This window comes from Geospiza fortis, unplaced genomic scaffold, assembly GCF_000277835.1.
Source record: "Geospiza fortis unplaced genomic scaffold, GeoFor_1.0 scaffold56, whole genome shotgun sequence".
Lineage (NCBI taxonomy): Eukaryota > Metazoa > Chordata > Aves > Passeriformes > Thraupidae > Geospiza > Geospiza fortis.
Window position 1 is genome coordinate 1,656,982 of NW_005054413.1, and position 24,504 is coordinate 1,681,485.

At 34.3% G+C, this 24,504-nt stretch overlaps 1 protein-coding gene across 1 annotated transcript in view; it reads left to right on the plus strand.

Annotated features, from left to right (window-relative positions):
• The window catches only part of CSMD1 (CUB and Sushi multiple domains 1), a 1,057,667-nt gene that overhangs the window by 923,516 nt on the left and 109,647 nt on the right, over window positions 1-24,504 (plus strand). The window contains exons 39-43 of the mRNA XM_005426386.3: window positions 2,977-3,046; window positions 5,041-5,157; window positions 8,928-9,137; window positions 18,678-18,866; window positions 22,662-22,839. Of these exons, the coding sequence (XP_005426443.2) occupies window positions 2,977-3,046; window positions 5,041-5,157; window positions 8,928-9,137; window positions 18,678-18,866; window positions 22,662-22,839 (764 nt within the window). The remainder of the gene's footprint in view (window positions 1-2,976; window positions 3,047-5,040; window positions 5,158-8,927; window positions 9,138-18,677; window positions 18,867-22,661; window positions 22,840-24,504) is intronic.

Here is a 24,504-nt window from a genome sequence, read left to right on the forward strand (position 1 = left end):
AAGTATTGTTCTTCATCAGTAATATCAAAAGGTTAACACAGGTATCAAACTTGAAACTACGTAGATTTATTGGGGTGACCTCAACTTGTATTGCCCATCATACTGCAGACTCTTTTATCCCTACCTTTTTCAACTTTTAGAAATGTCTAAATCTTGCATATTGAAAAAAGGGCATCATTATTCAGTTTTTAATTACATGGATTAGAAATGGATACATGCTCAAGATACAGCATCATCAATATTCTGTCTATACTTAAAATAGTACTGGTGAAACATTGATGTGGAGTGATAACAGTAGAATATGAATACTTCAGAAGTGGTTGGAATAAGTACAGAAAAGCTTTTGAAGATACACATTGTTAGCCCTGGCTTGATGTTTTGGATCTACTCTTACTTGCAAAAACAATCAGAATGCAAGTTCATAAATACAGTATTATTATAAAAAATTAAGCATTTTTGAAGAAGATAGCTGCACACAAAAAACTCTTGTCTGTATTAAAGCTAAATTTCAATACACTGTGTATATCACTATCACAAAACTATATAATGTCTTTTGTCTATAGCAGGTCTTATCTGTAGCCCCCTCATACGACTAAGTGGACTTTTTCTATATACTTACAGGGATTCTATTATTAAATACTTTCTTAAAATTTCATAGCATATTGTTCCTTAACTGTATATATTCCAACTGTAAACCTCTTTTTCAATACATCTAAAATTTTAATACTAGCTGTGGAAGCTGACCTATGTAAAACCTAGTTTCATGAGCTTGTTCAAAGTGTAAAACAAAGATCTTCAATATCCAAATTCAATAGAAAAGAGTTTGAATCTTTTCAAAATATTGATGAAAGTTGCTATGCTGTATGGACTCTGCTGTAAGAAAGTGCATACATATCTATATATATATATACAGTATGTTAGTCAGACAGGACAAGTAAAATAGGATCGAAATTAAAGAGAAATATTAATGAAAATAGTGTTCTATGAGGCACAGTAGGTTTTCTATCCAACAAATATAGACCAGCAGAACTTATTATAATGTTTTTTTTTCTCTTTAGCTGTGAATTTATCCTCAATCTTTAGAGCACGTATTCACAGCTAGCAATAACAATCAGCTGTGGATTAGTTTATAATTGAGACTTACCAGAAAAGTCATAGAGCTCAAACTACTACCTGGAGATGCATAAGAAAGGTAATTGCTAGCTGTAGGATTAAGTGTCTCCCCACAGGAGGGAACTTTAAAAGACTGAAATCAGAGTGTGCTCTTGTTGGAAAGAGGCTTGAAGCTAGAGGAATCATTTAATTTTATTTTTCAAAAGATCCTTTATAGGCTATTTTATGTTTTTCCTGACTGTGGTAGTTAAATTACATCTTCCCCCTTGACTCACATCAGAGACATGCAATCACAGAAAACTAGAAAAAGAGAATAAAATAAAACAATGCAATCTTGGAAGACTAGAAAGAGGGAGTGAAACCGGGAATATTGCATTAATTAAATGATTCAAAACCTCATCCATTTTGCAAGTAACTAAGATGATACAGTAAGTGCATGCACTTATTTTCCTTTAAAAATGTAGCTTTTAAGAAAAAGATTTTTATTGAATTATCAATTTGGAGTGTTTTTAGAAGAAAAAGACTAATTTATTTTTCATTATTTTAGTGAAAACTGATCCTTTTTTCATTCCAGGTAATTTTCTGCATGTGTCTCAATTTGGCTTTCAGAAAATGATTGCCTAAATACACTTAACTAAATGATTAATTAAAGGAGTTTTATTCCATACAGTTCTATATGAACTTTATTCAAGGTAGAGTGTAAACATTCCAAATGGTGTGGAAGAAATGTCATCAAATGGATTTTCTTTTACTGCAGTTTACCTATTCATTCTTTTTCTTATTTTTATGCGATTATGATTGCTATGGACAAATAATATTTAAATAAATCTTCATATTATATTGGTAAGATGTGCTGCCTTACAAAATTTTAGACTCATAATACACCTGATCAAAATAAGCTAGGGATGTTAAGTGACTAGCGCGAGTTTGTATATCCAAATGATCAAAACAGAAACTAAACCTTGCTCTCAGTCCTGTGTCTTCATTTTGTATCAGTTGCTCTCACTCCTGCCAGTTTATTCAGCTTTTGCATTTCAGCAGAAGAATGCATAACCTGAGTATCTCAAAGCACAGAATTGAGAAAAAACAAGACTTTTTCTGCTACTGTTAATAGTTTGAACTGTTCCTAGGGAAAACAAAGATGGGAGCATTTTGGTCCCAGGCAGTCACCCTGAGATATGTGGGATTAGACTGTGCAAGTTACAGCCATGTCTTGATTTACTTCCTGCCACCGCAAGAGACTGCTTGGTTCTTGTGATTTTTCTTAAAAATAGACAGAGTAAATTAAACATGACAGCCATATAAAAAGGCACTTGTATTTCTACAGCTGTCTGCCAAGATGCTGCATGAATGCAGTGGGTCATGTTGTGAGGCCATGTGAGAGGTCAAGGCCTGCTGCTACTTGTTGAGGGCAGTCTTGTCATGGTCCACATTGAACATCTGTAGCAAGTACATGAGGAACAAATTCCTCTCTGTATCTGTAGTAATCACATAGAGCAATGGTTGATTCACTACAGGTTGCAGCATAAAACTCAACCACTATGCTTGCGCTGTAGATGGAATACACTGGAATTGAAACAGGCAGTGAACTAATTAGATGAGAGCACATAGTTAGCTGCTTCTACTTTTAAGAAATTTTCAAGTTACCAGAGGAAAGATGTTTTAGAACATTTATCCAATAGAAAAATAAGAACATAAAACCTGAACTATTTGAAAATAGAGTTTCATTCAAGAAATTATTATGTAGTTGGCTGAAATAAGAACGTATGATTAGATTATCCAGGAGGTCCTGTGTAGCTCTGTCTCTCAGGAAACTCCCATAAATGAGTATCTGTAATCTGATGTTTTGCCCTTTCCAAACAGGGCCGTTCTCATATTTCTTGTATGCCAGGAACAGTTCGACGCTGGAACTATCCATCTCCTCTCTGCATTGGTATGGAAACCTATTTTCAGTTTTCTGACCATCAATCACAAGAAACTCTTGACCTTGTCATGCCCATTGTTCCTCAACTTAATTCTGCTTCATTCAAAACTTTTTGGAGTTTCCATTTGTATCTATGAAATATGGGGAAAAAAAGATAATGTTTTTGTCTATAAATGGTTAAATGCTATTTTTAAAAAATATTGTGAGAATGGGCAAAGGAGGAAACCCATATGTTAACCATTGTTTAGCTTTTCCTGAATAATCTGCTTTGAATCAGACTGAATCTTCCTCATGGTGTTAAGAGATTCCTTTTGCAGCATGCTCAGTTTGGAAAACTTAGGAGTCAGGCAGTTCATGCAAGGCACCTAGAAGATTTCCTAAAGAAGCAGGCAGTGGAGAGCAGCTCTGAAGCCAAGCCTTCAGGGGTGGTGGAATGAAAAGGAATTTCAGGGATCCAGAAAAGGCTGGCTCTTTTCATCTGAGAAAGATGTTAAATTATGCTGAGTTGAAAAGTAAAGCTAAAAAGCATTTTCCTCTTAGTACATTTAGACCTTAACCAAACAGATCTGAGTTTTCTGTGTATAGAAAACAATCTTCTGCAGTACTTTTTCTTGATTAGACAAAATTTAAGAGAGTCAAGATTCTGCTGTATTTTGGTATGCTTATTTCAAGAAAAAGCAGGAAGTGAGGAGTGAAAAGCACAGGTCCATCATAACATACTGTCACTTTAGCTTTGAAATACATTCTTCAGTGAATGCTTTCAATTTTAATACTCAATCATCAAAAGCTGTTCCTATTAGTTTAATATCTAAGAGGAATTTAAAATATTGGGGTGACACTGTACAACACTAATGTGAAATAGATTCCTTGTCAAGTTGAGCCCATGCATTATTTTGTATTGCCAACTTCTACAGAAGGAGTCAATTTTGATTTATATGAAGGTAGTGCATTTCTTTCCAATCAATTTTAGAAATGGAAAATGTATTCAAGGATGGGTGTTTTGAGTTTTGGACACTTCTGTTGTTTGTTTTCTTTTCATGGTAACGTTATGTTTAACCTTGCATACTAAATATAGTTCTTTCTTGAAAACATTGAGCTTAAAACATAACCCTCCTTCTTCTCTCACCTCTACCACTTAAAATATTGATTTTTATAAAATGCAAGCCAAAATCAGTACAATTATTACAACAGATGGTATCACAGTATCACAATTGTGTTATCAGATCATGTGTCAATGTAATGCCTGGCATGAAGACTCACAGGCCTTAAAGTAATGATTCCTCAAATAATAAATATAAAATTACAATATTCTAATTTGATTTCTTGAAGTTATTCTTACTTCATATTAGTGTCCTAGCATATGTCTAAACTTAGCCACTTTATTGCAGGATGCTTCATGTATTTATGTCTTAGCTTTATATCATCCTAAATGATGCAAATTGGTTTTCAATTTCCAAATATATGAATTTGCTGAGTAGAAGCATAACAATAGAAAACAAAGAATTATTCTGTTATGCAGCAAGTCTGTCTTCTTTCTGAATAAAAGCAAAAACTGTGGTAGGGGTTTTTTTTCCTTGCTTGTTTTTAAATGCAAGTATATTTTTGGTTATATTGAGTAATAGATTTGTTGCTGCATCGTGATTTGGGATCATAATTCAGTTTAATTCCAGATGTGTTTATCTGATTGTAAAACATATCTCAACATAGCACCAGACCTTTTTAACAGTAATTGCCAAGCTGAGACAATGGGTTGCCCGGTCTACATGTGCAACTACACATTTGTAGTTATATTACAGTGAACATATCACCTTAAGTAAAGGTTTTGCTCTAAATTGCATCCTTTTTTTTTTTCCTCCTTCATGAGGAGTGTTTTACTATGATAAATTTTACTGCTTTTGGGTCATGGGAAAAAAATGAAAAATCCATTTTGAATTAAGTATATTTCAAATACTAAGAAATAATATTAATAAAAGATACTGTGATTTTCTTTTTGTTTTTAATAGCTAAATGTGGTGGAACGCTGACAAATATGGCTGGGGTGATCCTGAGCCCAGGTTTTCCTGGAAATTACCCTAGTAACTTAGATTGTACATGGAAAATTTTATTGCCTATTGGATATGGTAAGTAAACTTACATTGGAAGAGCAATTATTTGTAACCATGAGATTTAAATATATATATAGAGATATTTTATTATTATAAATATTTTTCTTCCAATATGAAGTAGATTTTATCCAGCGGATGTATTGTGAACCCTTACATAATTATTTGCTATATTTGAAATTAAAATGGTTGGCAATTTTAAAATGTGTCTTTGCCAGAACAACTTTTTATTAACTCAGCCTGTCTCAAAAACTGATTTCAAAGTAAATGAAATCTGTGGCATGAAGATATATCAGATGAAATGAATAATTTGACTTCTAAATTAAATAATGGTCTTTCGTTCTCCAAGTGACTTTTAAATTAGTTTTTTATATTCTATAAAAATAGACAAAACCCACTTCTAGAACTATGAATTTGTTTAAAAGCATTCTCAAACTGTATTCCAAATCCTAGATTACAGTTGCCAACTAAAACTCTTTCTAGGTTTACATAAAAATAACTATGGTGGAAAGGTAATCATAGATAATAAGGAATCCATAAGTTCATGTACAAAACACAGACTTCTATCATTATCAGAACTGAAAGAGGAATAAGTTTTCTTGCTCTGAAACTTCATGTCCCATGCTGTAAATTCAATGCCAATGCTCAATAAGAAAAATAATTTAAAAAAATCATTACTAAATTTACTATCCCTATTTGAGGAAATTAGTTTATTTTCCATATTCTCCATTTGAATTCATAAGATGGATTTTTGTAGTGAGATGTACTACTTTCATGGTATTTTACTAAGTTAATCTGTAAGAAATACTTTGCTGCTGTTTAGAATAGTGCCCTTTATCAGTGAACACCTGGTAAAACTGATCCATCCTCATAGATATAGGAGAACCACAGGCACAACATCCTTCACTAGTTTGGACATTCTCCAGCTACATTTGTGGGAAATATAAATTATAAGCAATGTCTTCCTAATTAGGTAATTACAATACTGTCTTTGAAAACAGTCCTTCATATGTCTCAGAGTTGCTCTTTTTCTGTAAGCTCTTCCATGCAGAAAATGTTTCATTAATTAATAGTACAGGAGCATCTTGTATCCTGTTATTACTTCTATCACTTTTCTGAAAGTCTCTGGTGGTGGTAATTCTATAAATAGAAAAGACAATAGTTTTGTTTAGTAAGGGATTTAACACAGACAAGGTGTTTATAGAAGTGATCTATCATTGCCTTAAAAAATACTACAAAGGACATTTTTTACCACCAAATTCCATCAGTGATATTTTTCCCCAAGTATTTGTTACATAATTCACATATAATATCTTTATATCAGGTTTAAAAATTGTAACTGATGTGATCTTTCCCAAATTACTTCTACTTGGATATTATCTTAATTAGAAGTATAAGCTTGTCTGCTGAAAAGCTATTTGTTTACATATATTCCATTGTACCAAAAAAACTGTGTGCTTAAACAAATAACAATAAAATTGTGGGAGCTAAATGTGCCTCAAATATAGTGCTCTCTTCATTACATGAAAATATATGTAATGTAAAAGAAGACACTACTAAAATCCAAATATGTTAAAATAGAAAATATATGTTTTTCAAGTGAGTTGTTGTGATTTTAAAATGATATTTTGTTGCTGTGAATTAATTGACATTTATAAAAACAATTACCTCAGCTTGGAATTTTCATTATTCAGAGTACATTCAAGTGAGAGAGGAAGTGCTGTTAAGATTCAAGAAGAAAGTAATATATTTATAGTTTGACCAGATAGTGATTTATTTTCTGTAGCTATCAGTTTTATTCCGTGTAATTTTATGTAAGAAATTGTTTAGTGTAGAAAAATTCTTCTGTGACATATCAAATTGACATTTACAAATTGTACAAACTTGGATTTAAGGCTTGAGGGGACACATACAGTGTGTTCTCTAATTGAAATCAGCACGTTTAAATCAGAAACTGCTTTAGGTAGTCTTTTATTTAATTATCTTTAAACCTACTTTTATACTTTTAAAACACAAAGCTGTTCTATACTGAAAATATACAACTGTACATAAAAATTCCTTCTCAGAAATTAAATTAGAATTCAATTTTAAAGGTACTCCATGGCTCATCAGAGAATAATTCATAACAGGAGATTACTTTTATTCAAATACATAAACAATGTTTGGGCTCTATGCAAGTATGCCAGATTTGATTATCTGCTTGTCACTTTCGCAATTTAGGTATAATATTAAGTGGCTGCTCAATTCTTTATCGTTTCTATGGTGGTGACATCCAGTCTCTGTTGGGAATCACTAGCCACTGATATTGAAGTCAAGATGTTTCCAGGCTGTTTGGTGCCCTACCTCATCTCAGTTCCTGAGGGCATTGCAAAATTAGTGACTCCATTCAAGTTAGACTAGCTATCTGAAACATCATACAGAGATGGCTGATATTATGACTCTGATAAGTTTGGTGTGTACCTCTCTATTTATGGCACTGTATAAAGTGTTGTTATTCAGCAGCTGAAATATTTCTTTTCATAATTCTCACTTTGCACAGGTCAGAGAAGGCACTAGAACGAAATATCCCATACTTTTACAACTGTTCTATAAAACCCAGTTTATTTGGTAGCTTATTTAATTTCTCTTGTAGAAAAAAAAACCCTCTTTTTTATACCATTGATTCAATCTTAAACCACAGAGGTGAAGAAATCAGCTATAAACAAGACTGAGTGCATTACCCTGGCAATCTATTACCCTGGTAATTAATCTATAATGTTCTCTTGTGCAATGAAGTATATGTCTCTACTGCTAAGTAAGAATGTCAAGCAGAGTTAAGGCATTGACTGTTTCACACTCCTTTGCTGGCTCATTCAGTAATTCTGTTTTATTATGTTACAGCTGGTTCTTCATAGTCTACCAGAGCAAATTTAGGCCCAAAAAGTGCAGTTGCAAGTTACTTAGCACTAGGTCTCCAAACCAGGGATTCATCCCTCATTTTTGTTTTGATATGATACATACGCATGGTTTAAGACTGGATTTCAGGTCCTTAGTCCAGAGGAAGTAGCGCCAAAGCTGCAAAACGGCTCTTCCCATGAGATTTTGCTTATATTTCCAACTGTTCTGCATGTTTTGAATACTGAAAAGCCTTGTTCAAGCCCCTAATTCCTTGAGAGGGTCTGTGGTAAGTTGTCTGAAGTCCCTGTCTCCAATCTGGAGTTCAGTGCATCTTATAAGGCTGCATATGGGGTAAAATGGCTCCAAAGACTGGCCCAAGCTAGAGGGAAAAGGAGACAAATAAAGGTGGCCCAGAGCAGGAAAAATGAGGTAGAGCAGATAGCTGGAACTAGGTAGGTAAACTTCCTCAGAAAATTTGCTCTGAAAGTAACCTAGCTGATCCTGAGCCTCTGGGAGTGGCCTTGGCCCATCTACAGGGATGCACTTGGGATGGCAGAGTCCCAGCCATACCATGGTACAGCAGGATTTGTGATTTGCCCCTCCCATGAGTCTTTCTGCTGATTGGTTTAGAAATATGAAAAATCCCTGGTGTTGACTTTGTGACTTTATGGCTTACTTTCATTTGTCCCTTCATGTGTGATTATAATATTTATGGGTAACAAAAAAAGTTAGAAACTCCAACTCTTTTAATACTTATCAGCTATTTCTTTAACTCAAGCATCCCACTTTGAATAGTGACTAAAGTATAAATATAGTAACTATAACAACTATTATAATTTTATTTTTATTTGCATGCTTTACTATTAAGCAACATGAAGTATAAATTTTTCCTTCCTTTCTCAATGCTACAGGTGCACACATTCAGTTTCTGAATTTCTCCACTGAAGCAAATCATGATTTCCTTGAAATTCAGAATGGGCCTCACCACACCAGTTCTATGATTGGCCAGTTTAGTGGAATGGAACTCCCATCTCCCTTGCTAAGTACTACTCATGAAACACTTGTCCATTTTTATAGCGATCACTCAGAAAATAGGCAAGGATTTAAGCTGACTTACCAAGGTAAGGATGAATTAGCACAACGATCTTTTTATGTTTTGTATATATTATATAGCATTTTAAAATCTGTAGCTTGCTTAATAAATAGGTTGGAATTTTAAAAATTGAAATTGTCTTGAGTTGGAATCTTTGTTGGATTGATGTAAAGCCTGAGAAGAAGGTGATGTTATTTGCCAAAGGTCACACAGTTCATAACCCTTTCCATTCCATTAAGTTATACTGTTACCAATTCATACTCCTAATATTCACTATCTTGTTTTCCCATTTATATAATCTTTCTATGACTAATGTAATGGTAACAGTTATATTAAATATTCAGGTGAAAAGTTTTATAATTCCATATGCTCTGTATTTGCAGTCTAGACTCCTGCAAAAATTAAGGAAATGAAAAAACACCTGATAATACATTCTATGTCCATTTTCAAATACATATATAATGTATGTATTTGAAAATGGACATAGAAAATGTGAACTTTTTGTGGTCATTTACTGTTGGCAATTTCTTCTGTAAAGACAATTCATGCATTTTATGTTTATGTATTACTCCTTACCGATAGAGACAGTATTTTAGTGTATGTATATGTGTGTGTATGAATATATGTGTGTATATTAAAAATTTATGGGTTTAAAACATTTTAAAAAACCACACAACATAATCCACTTCAATTAAAAAAAAATAGGTATTCTAAAAGATGCTTATGATTTATTGGGGTTTTTTCCTAATGTGGAAAGTAGGTAACATGGTTGTGTTCGATTTTTAAGTGACGAGGACATACCATCTAAGCTCACTCTATTGAATTTATGATTTACTTGGGTTCTGTTTTCTACAAACAGATATGGGACTTTTCTTCTTTAAAAATTAATTGTCTTGCATGTGCTTACTTTTCTTCATGAAGCAGCAACTCTGTTGCCTCTGAGATCACAGATTACACTAGTTATTTCTACTGAGAAGATCTAGCAATTCTATGGTCATCATATATTATAACTTCTTATTACTAAACTAAAATAACTTGCTCAGCATCATTTATAACATATACGGAATTAAACACTCAATTAGATATCTATAATCTACGAACTTTGGAAAGTATTGTTTCAATGTATTCCCTGTTCTTCTCTTGTCTTCTGAAAGAAAATGCCAGTGGTTTACAAATGAGCAATTTTTTCTGCTTTATTTTGTATCATACAAAGCATATGTTGGTTTTCATAACTGACTTTCCTTTTCCTGTTCCACATTTGTTGCCCTTGATACTTATTTATCTTTTCTGATGGATTATCTCTGGATTTTCCCACTCTTTTTAGTATTATATTTCTCAATTACTCTCTCTTTCTCTTAGACTATCTGCAATTGCTGAAACTTGAACTAAAAAATAATTCATCATTACTCCAATGTTACTCTTCTCCTTTCTTCTCTATTAGAAGTGTTGTTTTCCTTTCAGTAAATCAAATGTGATACAAATCGTAGCCTGATTTCTTTGGATGATGGAATTTAGCATTATTTTGTCTGGCTGTCACCCTCCTGAGTATACACTTGTTAAACAATTTTGAAACCATTGGGCCAATTTCAGTCAAATCTCAGAGTTCTGAAATAGAGCTCTTTTTGAGAAGAAAGATGCAGCATTACTCCATAGATACCAATTCAGTTTAGCTTGCTGGCTACCAAGTCAGAATATTCTTTGTCACAATTCAATTTAGTATGCAATGTCTTTCCTAGCTGCTATTCATGTTATATAAATTTGGGAGGGAAATAAAATATGAGATATTGGTATGGGTGTCACATTCAAAATCTTCTTATGGGCAAAAGGAGTGCTGTTACATATGGAAAGCTAAGAAATTATTTTTAGTCTAATTGATGCTCACACAATTAAGTTGTCCACTTTTGTCATTTTTATAAATGAGTTTGCACAGCAAAACAAATGGAGCTGAGCTCCTGACATCTTTATACATTTAACCAGGTGTTTTTATTCAGACTGCTCCTAATTTATCTCATTTTATGATGGCCTAATATACTATAATTGGGGGGAAAAGTTTTTTAAACAAAAAAAGCATTACTTTTCTAATAGTGAAATTAATTTAATTTACCCTTTAAAAAAGAAGAGTGGAAAAAAAAGAATCCATAGTTACAGTCACATTTGCCAATTCCATTCTAGTTAGTGAATTTGTTGCATATTAGTGAATGTGTTACATATTAGGTGTGCCCACAAACTTGCATAGCTTAATTCTAATCTGATCTGTTGTATTTAAATTACACTAAAAGGGATTTATGATTAAATTCAGGGTTTTTACTGTATGGTACTAAACTCAGTTCAATTCAGGGACTGATTTTTTAAAGTGAAAATAATTGCCTTTTCTGCTAAGCAGAATACAATACGCAGTGGCACTGAGGTAGCAGGCTTTTTTTGCCAGGTAAATACCTTTTTTGTAGATACCAATCTGAAAATAAAGAGAGATGGGTGATGGCTATGCTTATTCAATCAAGATTGTAGGCTTTAAAAAAAATAAGTTTTCCAGAGATCTTAGCATTTTATGAAGGATAAGGTTTTTTGATAATCCCTCATCTCAAGGGAAAGCAAAGAATATGAACATTGTAGAGTGAATTATGGAACTAATAATGCTATTTCTCAATTTTTCTACTGATTTTCTGAAGGCAGAAAAATGGTTATGAGATTGAATCTTAATATAGCTTGGGATTGTACTCTGAACACATTATTTTTGGGAAGAAGAAAAGTGAACACACACATAGAACTGTAAAATATTTTCTATCCATACTTGTAGAGTTCTAATGCTGGTCCTTGAGCCCATGAATTCTCACAGCACAGGATTTGAAAACATAACCTAAATCACTTAGATACTGTGTATTTCTGAATGCATTAAAGAAGCTTTGTCTCCTTAGCAGAACCCTGGGGAAATTACAACTCTCAGTACCATTGCTGATCAGATTCTTATTGGTTTATGCTCTGATATATTTTCATGTTCTCTTTTCCCTTCAGCTTTGTAATTGCAATGCATTGGGAATGGTGGGCATTCCATTGTGTTCAAGGTGGATTGCTGGATTTCTGTGTGTTGTGGAACCTTTTGTTTCACTTGCAGCAAGAAAGAAGTTCACAGGGATTGCCTGTTGAATTACTGAAAGAAATTAGAATTTTTTTTCAAGATAATGAAAGGACTTTCAAAGTCCTCATTTTTTAAGAGCAACATTTAAGTTTAATTACATTTTTCTACTGTTGAAATAAGTGTTGTAGTGTTTAGATAAAAAAGGGAAGCATTGAGAATGACTGTCTTTTGTTATGAGTGTTGCAGTTATGCCACCTGTTTAAAACAGCAGAGAGGAAACAACCACAAATACTTAGAAGAACATTTCTATATGTCATTTGACTGGTGATCTTGAGGTTCTGAGACCCCCATATATGTCAAATCTCGATACCTGAGATATAAACAGTCTCTGTGCACTAGGTCTGAGAAGAACAGTCACAGAAGTCTGATTGGCAAGCCGTTATGCCAGGTCAGAAGAAATAAATAGCTTTTATGCCCTTTGAGGGATTCATAACAGAATTCAGCGCACAGAAGAACACAGTCTAATGGTTCATAAGACATATTTGTAGGTTTTAATTCCTGTCTATATTAATGTTACCTCAGCTTTTAATATTTATGGAACATGGTTTTTTTTCTACATAACTTTCCCTTTAGGACTAGAACTTCTTTAAGGGAAGCAGAATAAATTTTTGACTTGTAATATTTTTACTGTGGAAGTCCTAGTTCCTATTATTGGAACTGTAAAAATATTTTCAGTCTGCTCTGAATTTCAATATAAGTTCAAGATGAACACAAACTAAGAATCTTACTCTCATATATTTGAGAGTTTGAGCAATATGTTTCAGAAAATACACAGAAAAATGTCCTAATTGCCATCCCTTTCTTCCCCAAACACTCATGCACACACAAAACATGATTTAAATGTGTTAAATCTGATGGCATTTAACTGGAAAAAAATTATGATGGAGCTTCTGAGTCTTAGGAATCATGGAATGAAAAGGGGATTGTTGAAAAGTTACTGTATTTCTAAAATGGTTTCAAATTATTTCCTAAGGCAGGAATGCTAAAGGAAATAAAACACAATCTTCTGAGGGCCTTGTACAAAATTATTTTCTAAATCATTAATTATGTTTTGTGATTCTAGTCCTGAGTCACAGCATCTGTAAAGATTATGTTCTTAGGTGCCTACAACAATAAACTGAGCTTCCAGATTGCCAGGCCTATCCTGTGCTCCAGCAATCTGCATCCTGGGCTTCCATAAAAGGAGACATGGCCAGCAGATCAAGGAGGGTGATTCTTTCCCTCTGTTTCACTCTCTTGAGACGCCACCTGGAGTGCTGCATTCAGCTCTGGCGCTTCAAGTGTCAGAGACAGCTCTGTTAGAGTTGGTCCGGAGGGAGGCTACAAAGTAAACAGCAGGCTGGAGCACCTCTTCTGTGAAGGAAGGCTGAGAGAGTTGGGGTTCAGCCCAAATGAGAAGGTTTCAGGAAGTCCTTGTTGTGGCCTTTCAGTATTTTAGAGGGTCTTTTTAAAAACAAGAGAAGAGACTTTTTACCAAGGCCTTTAGTGAGAAGGGTCAGCAGTTTTAAATCAAAATATAGTAGATCTAGATTGGACATAAGGAACATAAAATGAAGGTGGTGAGACACTGAAACAAGAAAAGCTGTGAATCCCTGAAGATCCTCAGTTAGATGGAACATCTTCAGTTTAGATGGTGCTTTTAGCAATCTGATCTACTGAAATATGTCCATGCCCATGGCAGGGAAGTTGGAACTAGATCAACTTTAAAGTTTCTTTCCAAAAAAACTCATGGCAAGCCGGTCTAGTCTGAGAAGTGGATCAGGCCAGTCTAGTCTGGGAAGTGGATATTTTTTATTGAGTCAGTAGTTTTACACATCATAATACTAGAGGAATGTACAATAAGCCTAAATGAAAGTTTTAAGTGAGTTAATTGTGAGCTTTCCTAGCATTTGAGTGATTCCATGCTCAATTCCCTGCTAATACCATTTTTCTGAAAAGCAATTTTTTCCATGTTTAAGTGTTACAGAGGTATGTGGCACTTGGAAAGCCAATAAGTCACCCTAGTGCTTATGTAAGATGGCAAATACATTTGAACCATAACAAGGCAGCAGAGAATCAATTAAATTTATTTTGTGATTTACAATCTTTTCTTATCAGTGGAAAATATACTACACAAATAAATGGCAAATGGCTATATGAGATAATTTTAAAATTCAAGTATTTGCCTGCTGCCAGTATTGGAAAGAAATATTTTCCTCAGATCCTTTACATTTTATTTCAGGCTCTCACTAGAGTTTTTGTCTGCAGTCAAATGGAATCTCAGTTTGTAACTGAGCAAACAAATCTTTGGCCATGACACTCATAAAAAGAGTTTTCTATTGCAAGGTGTGACATCAGGATATGTTGGCAGTATTTGTTAGTCATGACTACTGAATAATGAATTGCCCTGTTAAATCAGGTGTAATTGCATATATCAAAAGAACAAAGAAGAATATCATTAATATTTATGTCAAAACTGTAAACATTTCCTGAATGACCTGTAAATCATAGTATCATAGTCACATGGATCCCCTGACCAATAATTTATGAGTCATCTATATAATTTATACCAGAAAATCCAAGCAGAGTATGTTAAAATTCTATACCTTATTTTCTGAAATAACAAATAGCAAAACAAGCAGTTTTACTCTGCTCATATGCAGGTGCTTTCACCCCTAACTGACTGACCTTCAAATTTATGGTGATCTGCTTTAGGCACAGGTTCTCCTCTTGCACGAATAAATACCAGAACAACCCCCCAAAATTTCTGTATGTATTTAGTTTGCCTTATTTACAACAGGCAAAAAGCATATACATTCCTCTATAAAGAGTAGCTAGAATTTTAAAAGGTAGGCTTTGTTTTGTTGCTTTGGTTTTTTTTTTATTTACAATCCAAATGACAGTAAGGGATGCTGTTAACAAATCTATGGGGCCTGATAGGATTTATCCAAGTGTCCTCAAAGAGCTGGCTGATGTAATTGTAAAACCTCTCTCAATTTTTGAGCAGTCTGGGAGTCTGGAGAGGTGCCACTGACTTGAAGTTGGTCAACATTGTACCAGTTTTCAAGAAGGGCAAAAAGGAGAACCCCAGAAACTATAGGCCTGTCACTCTCATTTCAGTGCCTGGTAAACTTATGGAGAAGCATACTCTGGAAGGTACTGAAAAACACAAGACAGCGCAGCCATTGGTCGCAGCTAGCACAACTTCATGAGAGGAAAATCTTGCTTATCAAACCTGGTTTTCTTTTTATGACAAAACAACCCACTTAGTGAACCACAGGAAGTCAGTTTATGTGATCTTGGATTTCAGGAAAACTCTTGATGCTGTTTCTTACAGGACCTTTGTGGGCAAAATGTCCAGCACACAGCTGGATAAACACATCTCATGATGAGTGAGCAACTGGCTCATGCTTTGGGCACAAAGGGTGACAGTAACTGGGGTGATATTAGATGGGGACCTGGCACTAGTGGGGTCCCCCTGGGCTCCATCATAGGCCCTGTGCCCTCCCACATCTTTGTAGGTGACCTGGAGGTGGGACTGGAAGGGATACTAAGAAAGCTGGCCAGTAACAGAAAACTTGAAAGAGCTGCTGACTCCCTTGAAGGCACAGAGGCCCTGCAGAAAAACCTCAGCAAATTAAAAGATTGGGCAATCACCAACCATAGGAAGTTCAATGAGGGAAAGTGCTGGATTTTTCAGCTGGAATGTGCCAACTCTGGCTGTACAGACAGGATGGGGAAAGAGATGCTGGAAAGCAGTGCCACAGAAAGGGACCTGAAGGTCCTGGTCAGTGGCAAGTTGAACATGAGCCAGCAGTGCCCTGAGAGCCAGGAGGGCCAACCCTGTCCTGGAGGGCATCAGGAACAGCATGGTCAGCCAGGCAAGGGAGGGGATTGTCCTGCTCTGCTCTGGGGTGGCCTCACCTTGAGTCCTGTGTTAACTTTTGGGCACTGCAATACATGAAAGATTTTAAACTATTAGGGAGAGTCCAAAGCAGGGCAACAAAGAAGGCGAAGGGCTTTGAGGTGAAGCTGTATGGCGAGTGGCTGAGGTCCCTTGGTCTGTCCAGCTTGAAGGAGATTGAGGAGAGACCTCATTGCAGTCCGCAACTTCCTTACCACCTGCTGACTGATACCAGAGCCCCCCTCCTGAACCCAGGCCAGCCACCCTTCTGGGTAACTACTCCCAGTTTGTATACCAGGCATGATGTTCTATGGTATGAAACAGCCCTTTGGTCAGTTCAGATCACCTGTCCCAGCTATGCTCCTTCCCTTTTTTTTTTTTTTTTTTTTTGCATACCGCTTCACTGGCAAAGCATGAGAAAAATTCTCAAAAAATTAGAAGAAATTGACTTTTCCCTAGCAGAAATCAGGACAATACTCACCTCTTATTCTGTATAATTTTTGTCACGCCAAGTTTCAATACTCTCTAATATCCCATCACCTTCCTAATTATCCCTTTTGATACATATACACACAATCATCACTTCCTTAGTCTATGGAACACCTGTCAGGATTCCTCTCTCACCTGAGTGGTTTCTGTCTTATCTTTTTATGTAAATCAGTGAGAGAGGCTTTTTTTTTTCCCCTGAAACTGATTTTTAATACTAACTTCAAAAATTCTGAGACTGTGTTAAGTACTTTCAAAACATAATCTATGAATCCTGTATTGTATCAAGTTAAACAATAAGGATGGATGGTATTCATCTCCTCAAAAGGTTCTACAATCAAAGTTAAAATATTCCAATTCTTGCTGTCATTGTTCCAAAACACTGTTGTTGTAACTGTTGGGCAATGCATTGCTGCATCTTTAAAAAAAAAATCTGTGAGATCCTCTGAACTTCTGGAATTATTTCTATTCTATTTTTAATATAATTTGCTAAATAGATTTTTATATAGTTTAATATTTCAGTCTTGATACAGTACTCTTCAGAGTCCTATATTCTTAAATAATCTTTCTACTAGTCTGTTTTGTATAAAGATGTTGATAATGATATTATCAGTATTAGTACTACACAAGTGATAGCAGGAGTAATAATACCATTAAAAATTAATGAGCCATTACTAGATTTAGCACAAAAATTAATGAACCACAATTTAGGGAAAATAAACCTTTTTGTATTTCCTTCCAGTAGCAATTAATTTTTTATTGTTAGGTTTTAAATTTATTTTCTTAATTTTTTGTTATTTGAGAGAAGGGGGATATGATTTTTTTAGAGGATTTCAGAATATTTCTAGTACCACTACATCTTTTCCCATTTTCTAGCATTACAAACACTGAACTCTGGATTCACTGAAGGAATTAGGGAAAAGAAGAAGGCTGTGTCAGCGTAAATCTTTTTATTGCTCAGCATGACGGTAATTAGCAATGAATAAAAAACTTATTGCCAGTTGTTGTACTTCAGTGAACCAATTAAGTACAAACTTCACTTTAAGTAAGCACTTAAGCATATCTAAAATATATGTTTAGCTTAGTCTTCCTGAAATGGCTTGTTTAAATAATCTATTTCAGAATAATAAGTATACACTTCTAGGATGAACATGTTCATATTGTAAAGGTTAACTTTGAAAAAAGTGACAAAATATTTTGTTCAAGAATATGTTCATCATATTCTCTTCCCTTATTTTTAGAGCTTGCACTTAACAACACGTGGATACAGAGCACCCTGGTATTATTATTCTTGTTTGAACTTTCTTCTGACAGAAATATTCTTTAACTTGAAATTGAGGTTTCAAAAAGAGGAGAGCCCTCATCCTTTTAAAACTGTTTTTGTTTAATGGCAATTACTTACTATCCAATCTATGTTAAGATGTTAGCAAGTAATTCTGCATAACATTTTTATAAAACAGTCTTTTTATTGCTTCATTTGGAGCTGCTTACATTATCTTTATATCTTAGTAAATGTTATTAATGAAAGCTTCTTCTGAATTTTCACCACACTGATTTTTATGAATTAAATGTGTTTCATTGAATAATATTTTGATGTCCTCCAAAGGACAGAACCTAACATGAAATATGATGAGTCATTAAAGCACTTTTTTGCATGGTGATATATCTAAAAGGACCTTTCCCTTCACAGGTACCTGTAATTTTTTTAGATCTTTATTTTGCTCTGTTGTGTTAAAGTCATTAATTAATTCTTTTAATTTCTTTAGGTCACATTATTTTTGGCATAGTTCAATAAATATTAAAAATCCAATGGATTGTGAAAATCTTGTATTTCATAAAGTTTTAAGGAATTAGTGATTTTGTTTTACATTACTAAAATATTTTTGTACAGTCCAAACGGATTATTCCTTTCTTGTTATGTGTTAATCTCTGAAAAACTGGATCTTGGCATTCTAGTGTTTACCTATTATTGATTGTATTACAGATTTTATATTAATGTGTACTTCCTAGTGTCTTGAGAACTGATCAAGCAATAAATAAAGAATACTTCCATTCTCTTCCAGCTTATGAATTACAGAACTGTCCCGATCCTCCTCCTTTTTTGAATGGCTATATAGTCAACTCAGATTACAGTGTGGGACAGTCAGTATCATTTGAATGCTATCCTGGATATGTTTTGAGGGGGCAGCCTGTTCTCACTTGTCAACATGGAATCAACAGAAATTGGAACTATCATTTCCCCAGATGTGAAGGTAACTTTCTGGTAGTACCTTTGCTTCAGAACTCATAGTAATTTCTGATTTTTGTTTACTTGTTTGTGGGCCTGTACAAAATGCAGCTTTTTCTGAAGAACAGTGCCTTTATCCTAATCTGTAGTGTAAGCAGATAAAGGCAGAATATTATGTCCTTTTAGATAATAAATGTTTTATGAATCATGTTCCTTGGCAGTGATTTATTGTTCCTGTTAATATCTGTCAGTTGTATTGATTATGAGAACTCATGATGCTGCCAGAAATTATCTTAACCTCTATGTGAAAGACTATTTCAAGAAGATACTTTTATTCAAAAGCAGTTAGGTTATGGAGGCACCTTTATAAATGTTTTGGAAAAAAATACAAAGTTATTCATGCTAAAAGTTCACTATAAACAGATGTGTAGTGTTTTTCTTCATGTTAAACATATGGTAAAGCTTTTGAGATATCAATTAAAAATTCATATAAAAATGTAAAATGTTAACAGTCTATGTTTTTAGAATTTGTTAGAAACCTAGCCAGAGTTCAACACCTCATACATATATTTTAGTGATATAGACGCAACACCAAAGGGCATGCAGTCTTCTATATTTTCTTATTCCTTTTTACTCCCTATAGATGCATATTTCCTAGAATACATGAAGGGGTATAATAGAAGAAGCAGATTTTATGGTATAAATCAACATTTTCCGTTTTCTTAGATTAAATAAGAGTAATTAAAATATGTTGTTTGAAATTACATGAAAGAAGTGAATTAACATTTATAATGACATGAGGACAAAGTCATTCTTACTTTTCCCTATCCCCTCATCCATAGTTTTAATTCGGTGATTTTATCATCATTTTCTAACTCAAAGAAGGTATTCCTCTACTACTGACATTTCCATAATTCACAATGTACACTTGGCCTGGTTCCTGTGCATGTGAATCCTACCTTCCAAGCGTACCCAGAGTCATCTACATCTCCTCCACACAGCTGAGGAATGCATGCGACTCTGTTGTGTGTGTGGTTGTGCACATTTATAGGTACCATTTCTGACTAGACAGCAGGTTGCTTTCTATTTTATCTGAGCATTAAGACTTTTCTGTCTCTCACTTAGCACACTACTTGCTTTGTGGAAAATTCGTCTGTGTGTGTTAAAGCTCTACCTAGTACTGCTGAAATTATTCTTATGACATATAAATGTTTTTTTCTACAGGGAAAACAAATTGTTACTCTGATTGTTGTAATTTGACAGTGGATCTGAGAGAGAAATCAGTAAAAGAATTAAATATTTTTTCTAGCTGTGACCAGTTTTCTTAGAAATTTGAATCAAAAACTTTCTACAGAAGATTGCACATACTTTTGAAGGCTGAGAATCTGTGTATGGGAGAAAATTAGATTAATTGCTACTCAAGTAATCATAGTAGAATCATGCCATATAGCCATTCTCTAAGACTACTCCTGTGCAATCCAGTTGTCTTGGTGACTTACCATAGATGTCTTGGTGTAATGTATGCAATTGTCAGTAAATGACTAACTGAGTTTGGGTATCCATTGATGGATTTTTAAAAATGTTTACTGTCTTTCCATGCACAATGTAATTAAGTGTAAACAGGTATTAGAACGTATAGTGTGGCATTCATTCAATTATAAATCAACATGTGGTCTACTGTTAGCATTTGACAGTTTAGAAGATTTGATTATACACTTACTCATTTCAAAAATCTCTGTTTCTTCATGTCTGTCATTCAAAGTGTAACATAACAACATCATTAATTTAGAGTGGTTTGTTGATTCACACTAAAGCTATGTTTATCTTGTGTGAAATCTAACCAGTTATTTCTGTTTAATGTCATGTTTTCTGTGATTTTTAAAGATCTTTAGAGAAAGACTAGTAACAACTGGATGTATTATTTACTCTACTAGAGTTTTGTTACCTGAGACACTTTTTTTCCTGACAAAATTTATTGATCTTCCATGGCTAACAATCATATAAGAGAAATTAGACTGTCTTTACTGAGATACAATCAATCTGTACTCCTTCTTGAGTATTAGAGAATAATGAAGGGAAAATAAAAAATGTATACAATCAATAACACCATTAAGAAACCTGTCAAAAATCTAGTAAACTCAAAACATATTAAATATAAAAATTCAATCAGAAAAATGTTGTATATTAATTAGAAATTAATATTACTCTCAGGAAGTGTATTTCCCTGTAGTAAGCATAATTTTCAAAGCAGTCTTAGTTGTAAACATAGAGTACTGTGGATGTGGAAAGAACAGAGTAGATTTCTGAGACCAGACAAAATGACCATGGCATGAATGTAGGGGTTTAGGAAATAGTAAAAAGTGGGCTTGAGTCACATTTTCATCAGAACTCCTAGAGCTGATAGACAGTGTCTGATGCCCTTGGCTGCTGGAACCAACATGCAACGAGGAATCAGACAGATAGAACCAACCCTTCATTTTCCTTAGCTGGTTTCATTTGTTGGCCACTAAAGATTCATGGTTCAGGAGCAGGTGCCATTCTGTACAGACAATCACAAACTGGTTCAGGTTGGAAGGGACCACAGTGGATCATCTTGTCCAACCTCCCGCTCAAGCAGAATCATCCTAGAGCACATTGCACAGGATTGTGTCCAGACAGAAAATGTGCTAAATACAAATTAGTACTGATATGGGTGAATAAAGTGAAGTAGTTAAAGCCTCCTTAGCCTGTCCTATAAATCCAGAGATTATTAAAAGAGCTCCGTCAAAAAGGACTACTCATCAACTAGCCAGATGACCCACAACAGTATAGCAGCTTTAAACCATACAGAAAATGAGACATCATTCTGCATTTATCAATCCTCCTTCCTTTTTCCCTTTTCCTTTTCTGCTTTTATTTTTTTCTTTTTCCTTTTGTCAATTTTTTCTGCTTTTATTTTCCATCACTTCTTAAGTTGAAAAAGAAATGAAGAGGGTCTGAAGGTGAGTCACAGAAACACTGACAATAATAACATAAGCTTGATGGTAAGAGCTAAAGAGAAATGTTCTAGAGCAATGCTGAGTGCCCATAAATGAGATTAAGGTCTCATTCTAATGGGTGAGACTCACTAATTTACACTAATGGCCATATGTCTACTCGAATACATGCTTTCATCCATATTCAGTCAATTCTTCCAAACCGAGACTCAAAAGAGCACATTATCACACATTTGCTGCCCTTGAATAAAGTCAACCTTTTCATAACTTTGGTTTGGCTACAGACTTCATTCGGGAAGTGTCTACAAATTCATGTCTGTAGGTCCATTTTACTTGTCATAAGGATAATTAGCATACAATCTGCAAGTGAATCACCATTAAAAATGACTCAAACCTGTCAGAAATAAAGCATAATGGTTTTGGGCTAGTGAAAGAACAAGCAGCCTATTTTTTTCCAGAATTGTATTCCCATTGAATTACAGTTCAGTTGGATGGAAATGGGCAGGGCCTGTTTGTTGATTTGGTTTTTAGTTTTGAATACAAACAAAAGGTGCCCCTTTTGAAATGGTGTGTGGACTTAGTTTCACGAATCATATGCAAACAATACTACTAGTAGATTTTGATGAATTTTAAGAAATGAAACCTTAAGGACATCAGCATAAGTTACTTTTAGAAGTGTCAGTATTTATTTGAGAAGCAACCAACCAAGGGAAAGACTGTCTTTAAGACTTAGGTTGTCTTGTCTTGTGGAGCTTTAAGAATTTGGTAGCATTTTGATATTCCACTTGTAACATGAAAAACTATTTTCTACTACTAATTTTTTTTTTCATTTGTTTTCTTTTCAGCTCCTTGTGGCTATAATGTAACTGCTCAGAATGGTACAGTTTATTCCCCAGGATTTCCAGATGAATACCCAAATTCCAAGGACTGTACTTGGTTAATTATTGTATCTCCAGGCCATGGGATTTATATCAACTTTACCTTACTCCAGACTGAACCTGTGAATGACTACATTGCAGTTTGGTATGCAATTTTTTTGAAACAGAAGGGATTTTTTTCTGATTGATTAATCAAGTCTCACTGTCCCAAGCTATAGATTTTCTTAGTACTGCCCTTTAGGTTGTCATATGTGCTGAAGAACAGCTTAAAACAACTTCTAAGGTTATCTGAAAAAAAAAATCACTGTCTGAACTCTTTAAGAATACTGTTCCAAAATACTTTGAAGCTCAAGCTCGGTTATCAATCAGATCTTGTTTGACTCTCTCTTCTTTAAGTTGAGGCCATGTGAGGTCAAAGTGATGTAGTAATCCACACTATGTTGAATTATGTGTTCCATGCACACACAGGCAATATATGTCAGTTTTTTGCAAAAATTTCTGACATCTTTAAATATAACTAATTTAGGCATTAAGTAAGATTTTCTTAAATTTTCTTAATATTTCAATATGCCTGATAGACATAGTTTTTAATATTTTCTAATTCAGAATTGTAGTCCTTGTTACCTCCATGTCTTTAAGCTTCATATTACATGTTCCTCTTCTCTGAATTTGTATTTCTTTCCACACAAACCCATTCAATTTGTGACCTCCTCTGAAGGAAGAGGCCTTAGAGCTGTCTAAATTCTTGCATAAGGATTTACTGCACTCAAGAACAGGCATAGATAATGCTGAAGGTGTTGGAAATGTCATCTCTGTCCAGCCCTGGTCCTTACCCCACACACTGTGCAAAGTAACTCCTCATATATGCTACAATAGTTCAGGAAAAGGAAGGTTTGCACAGAATATAGGATGTAACTTACTGCTGTGTGAGTCAGATGCTCTGATCTCCAATCCACCATTTCTGTCGCTATTGGTGAGGTTTTTCAGACAGTTTATAGAGATGCACATCTGTTTCTGAACAGCCATTTGGTTACCTCTGGTATCTGCACTGCCTGTAAGCCTAAGTGTAAAATACATCATACATTGTCTTCCCTGGAGGGTTGTATATATATGATGCTTGGCTTTTCAATGATACAACTGATGTGAATAAGTATAGCTCTGATTGGAAGACAGTAAAAGGTCAAACTAACAGCTTTCAGAGACATTCTAGATAATCTCAAGCCTTCTAAAATAGCATATTGAAAAAGATTTTTTCATTCACTCTAGATTCATGACATGTAATATACAAAACGACCATAAATAAATGTTGTAGAGCTCAAAAAATTCTTCAGTGATAAAAGTAGGGAGTTTTGTTTATTTATTCATTCTGACTGTTCAGGTCTGAATGTTGTACATTATGATAAGGGAAGTGAATGAACCCTGATGTTACTGGAGTATGTTTCCCTTTGTGTGTCTTATCCTACTGTTGAGAAACACAAAACACAAGATTATTTCATAGTTTTTTCTCTCTCTTTTTTTTCTTTTTCTTTTTTTTTTTCCTCTTAGGACATACCTTTGAATCTTTGGAATTTATTTAAATGGCAGAGTAACTTGCCATTTCCACAACTCTATGTTTTAACCACAAGTTGAAGACTTGTAGCAGCTGGGTCAAAATGTTAGAAATATGACAGCATTACATCATTTTTTCACTTTTCTACATCTGATCTGTACATGAAAATTTTTGGCAGGAACACACATTGAAAATTTCTTGCCACCACTACATTTCTATTTATTTATATGTAAATATAAAAACTATTGAAAACAGCCTGGT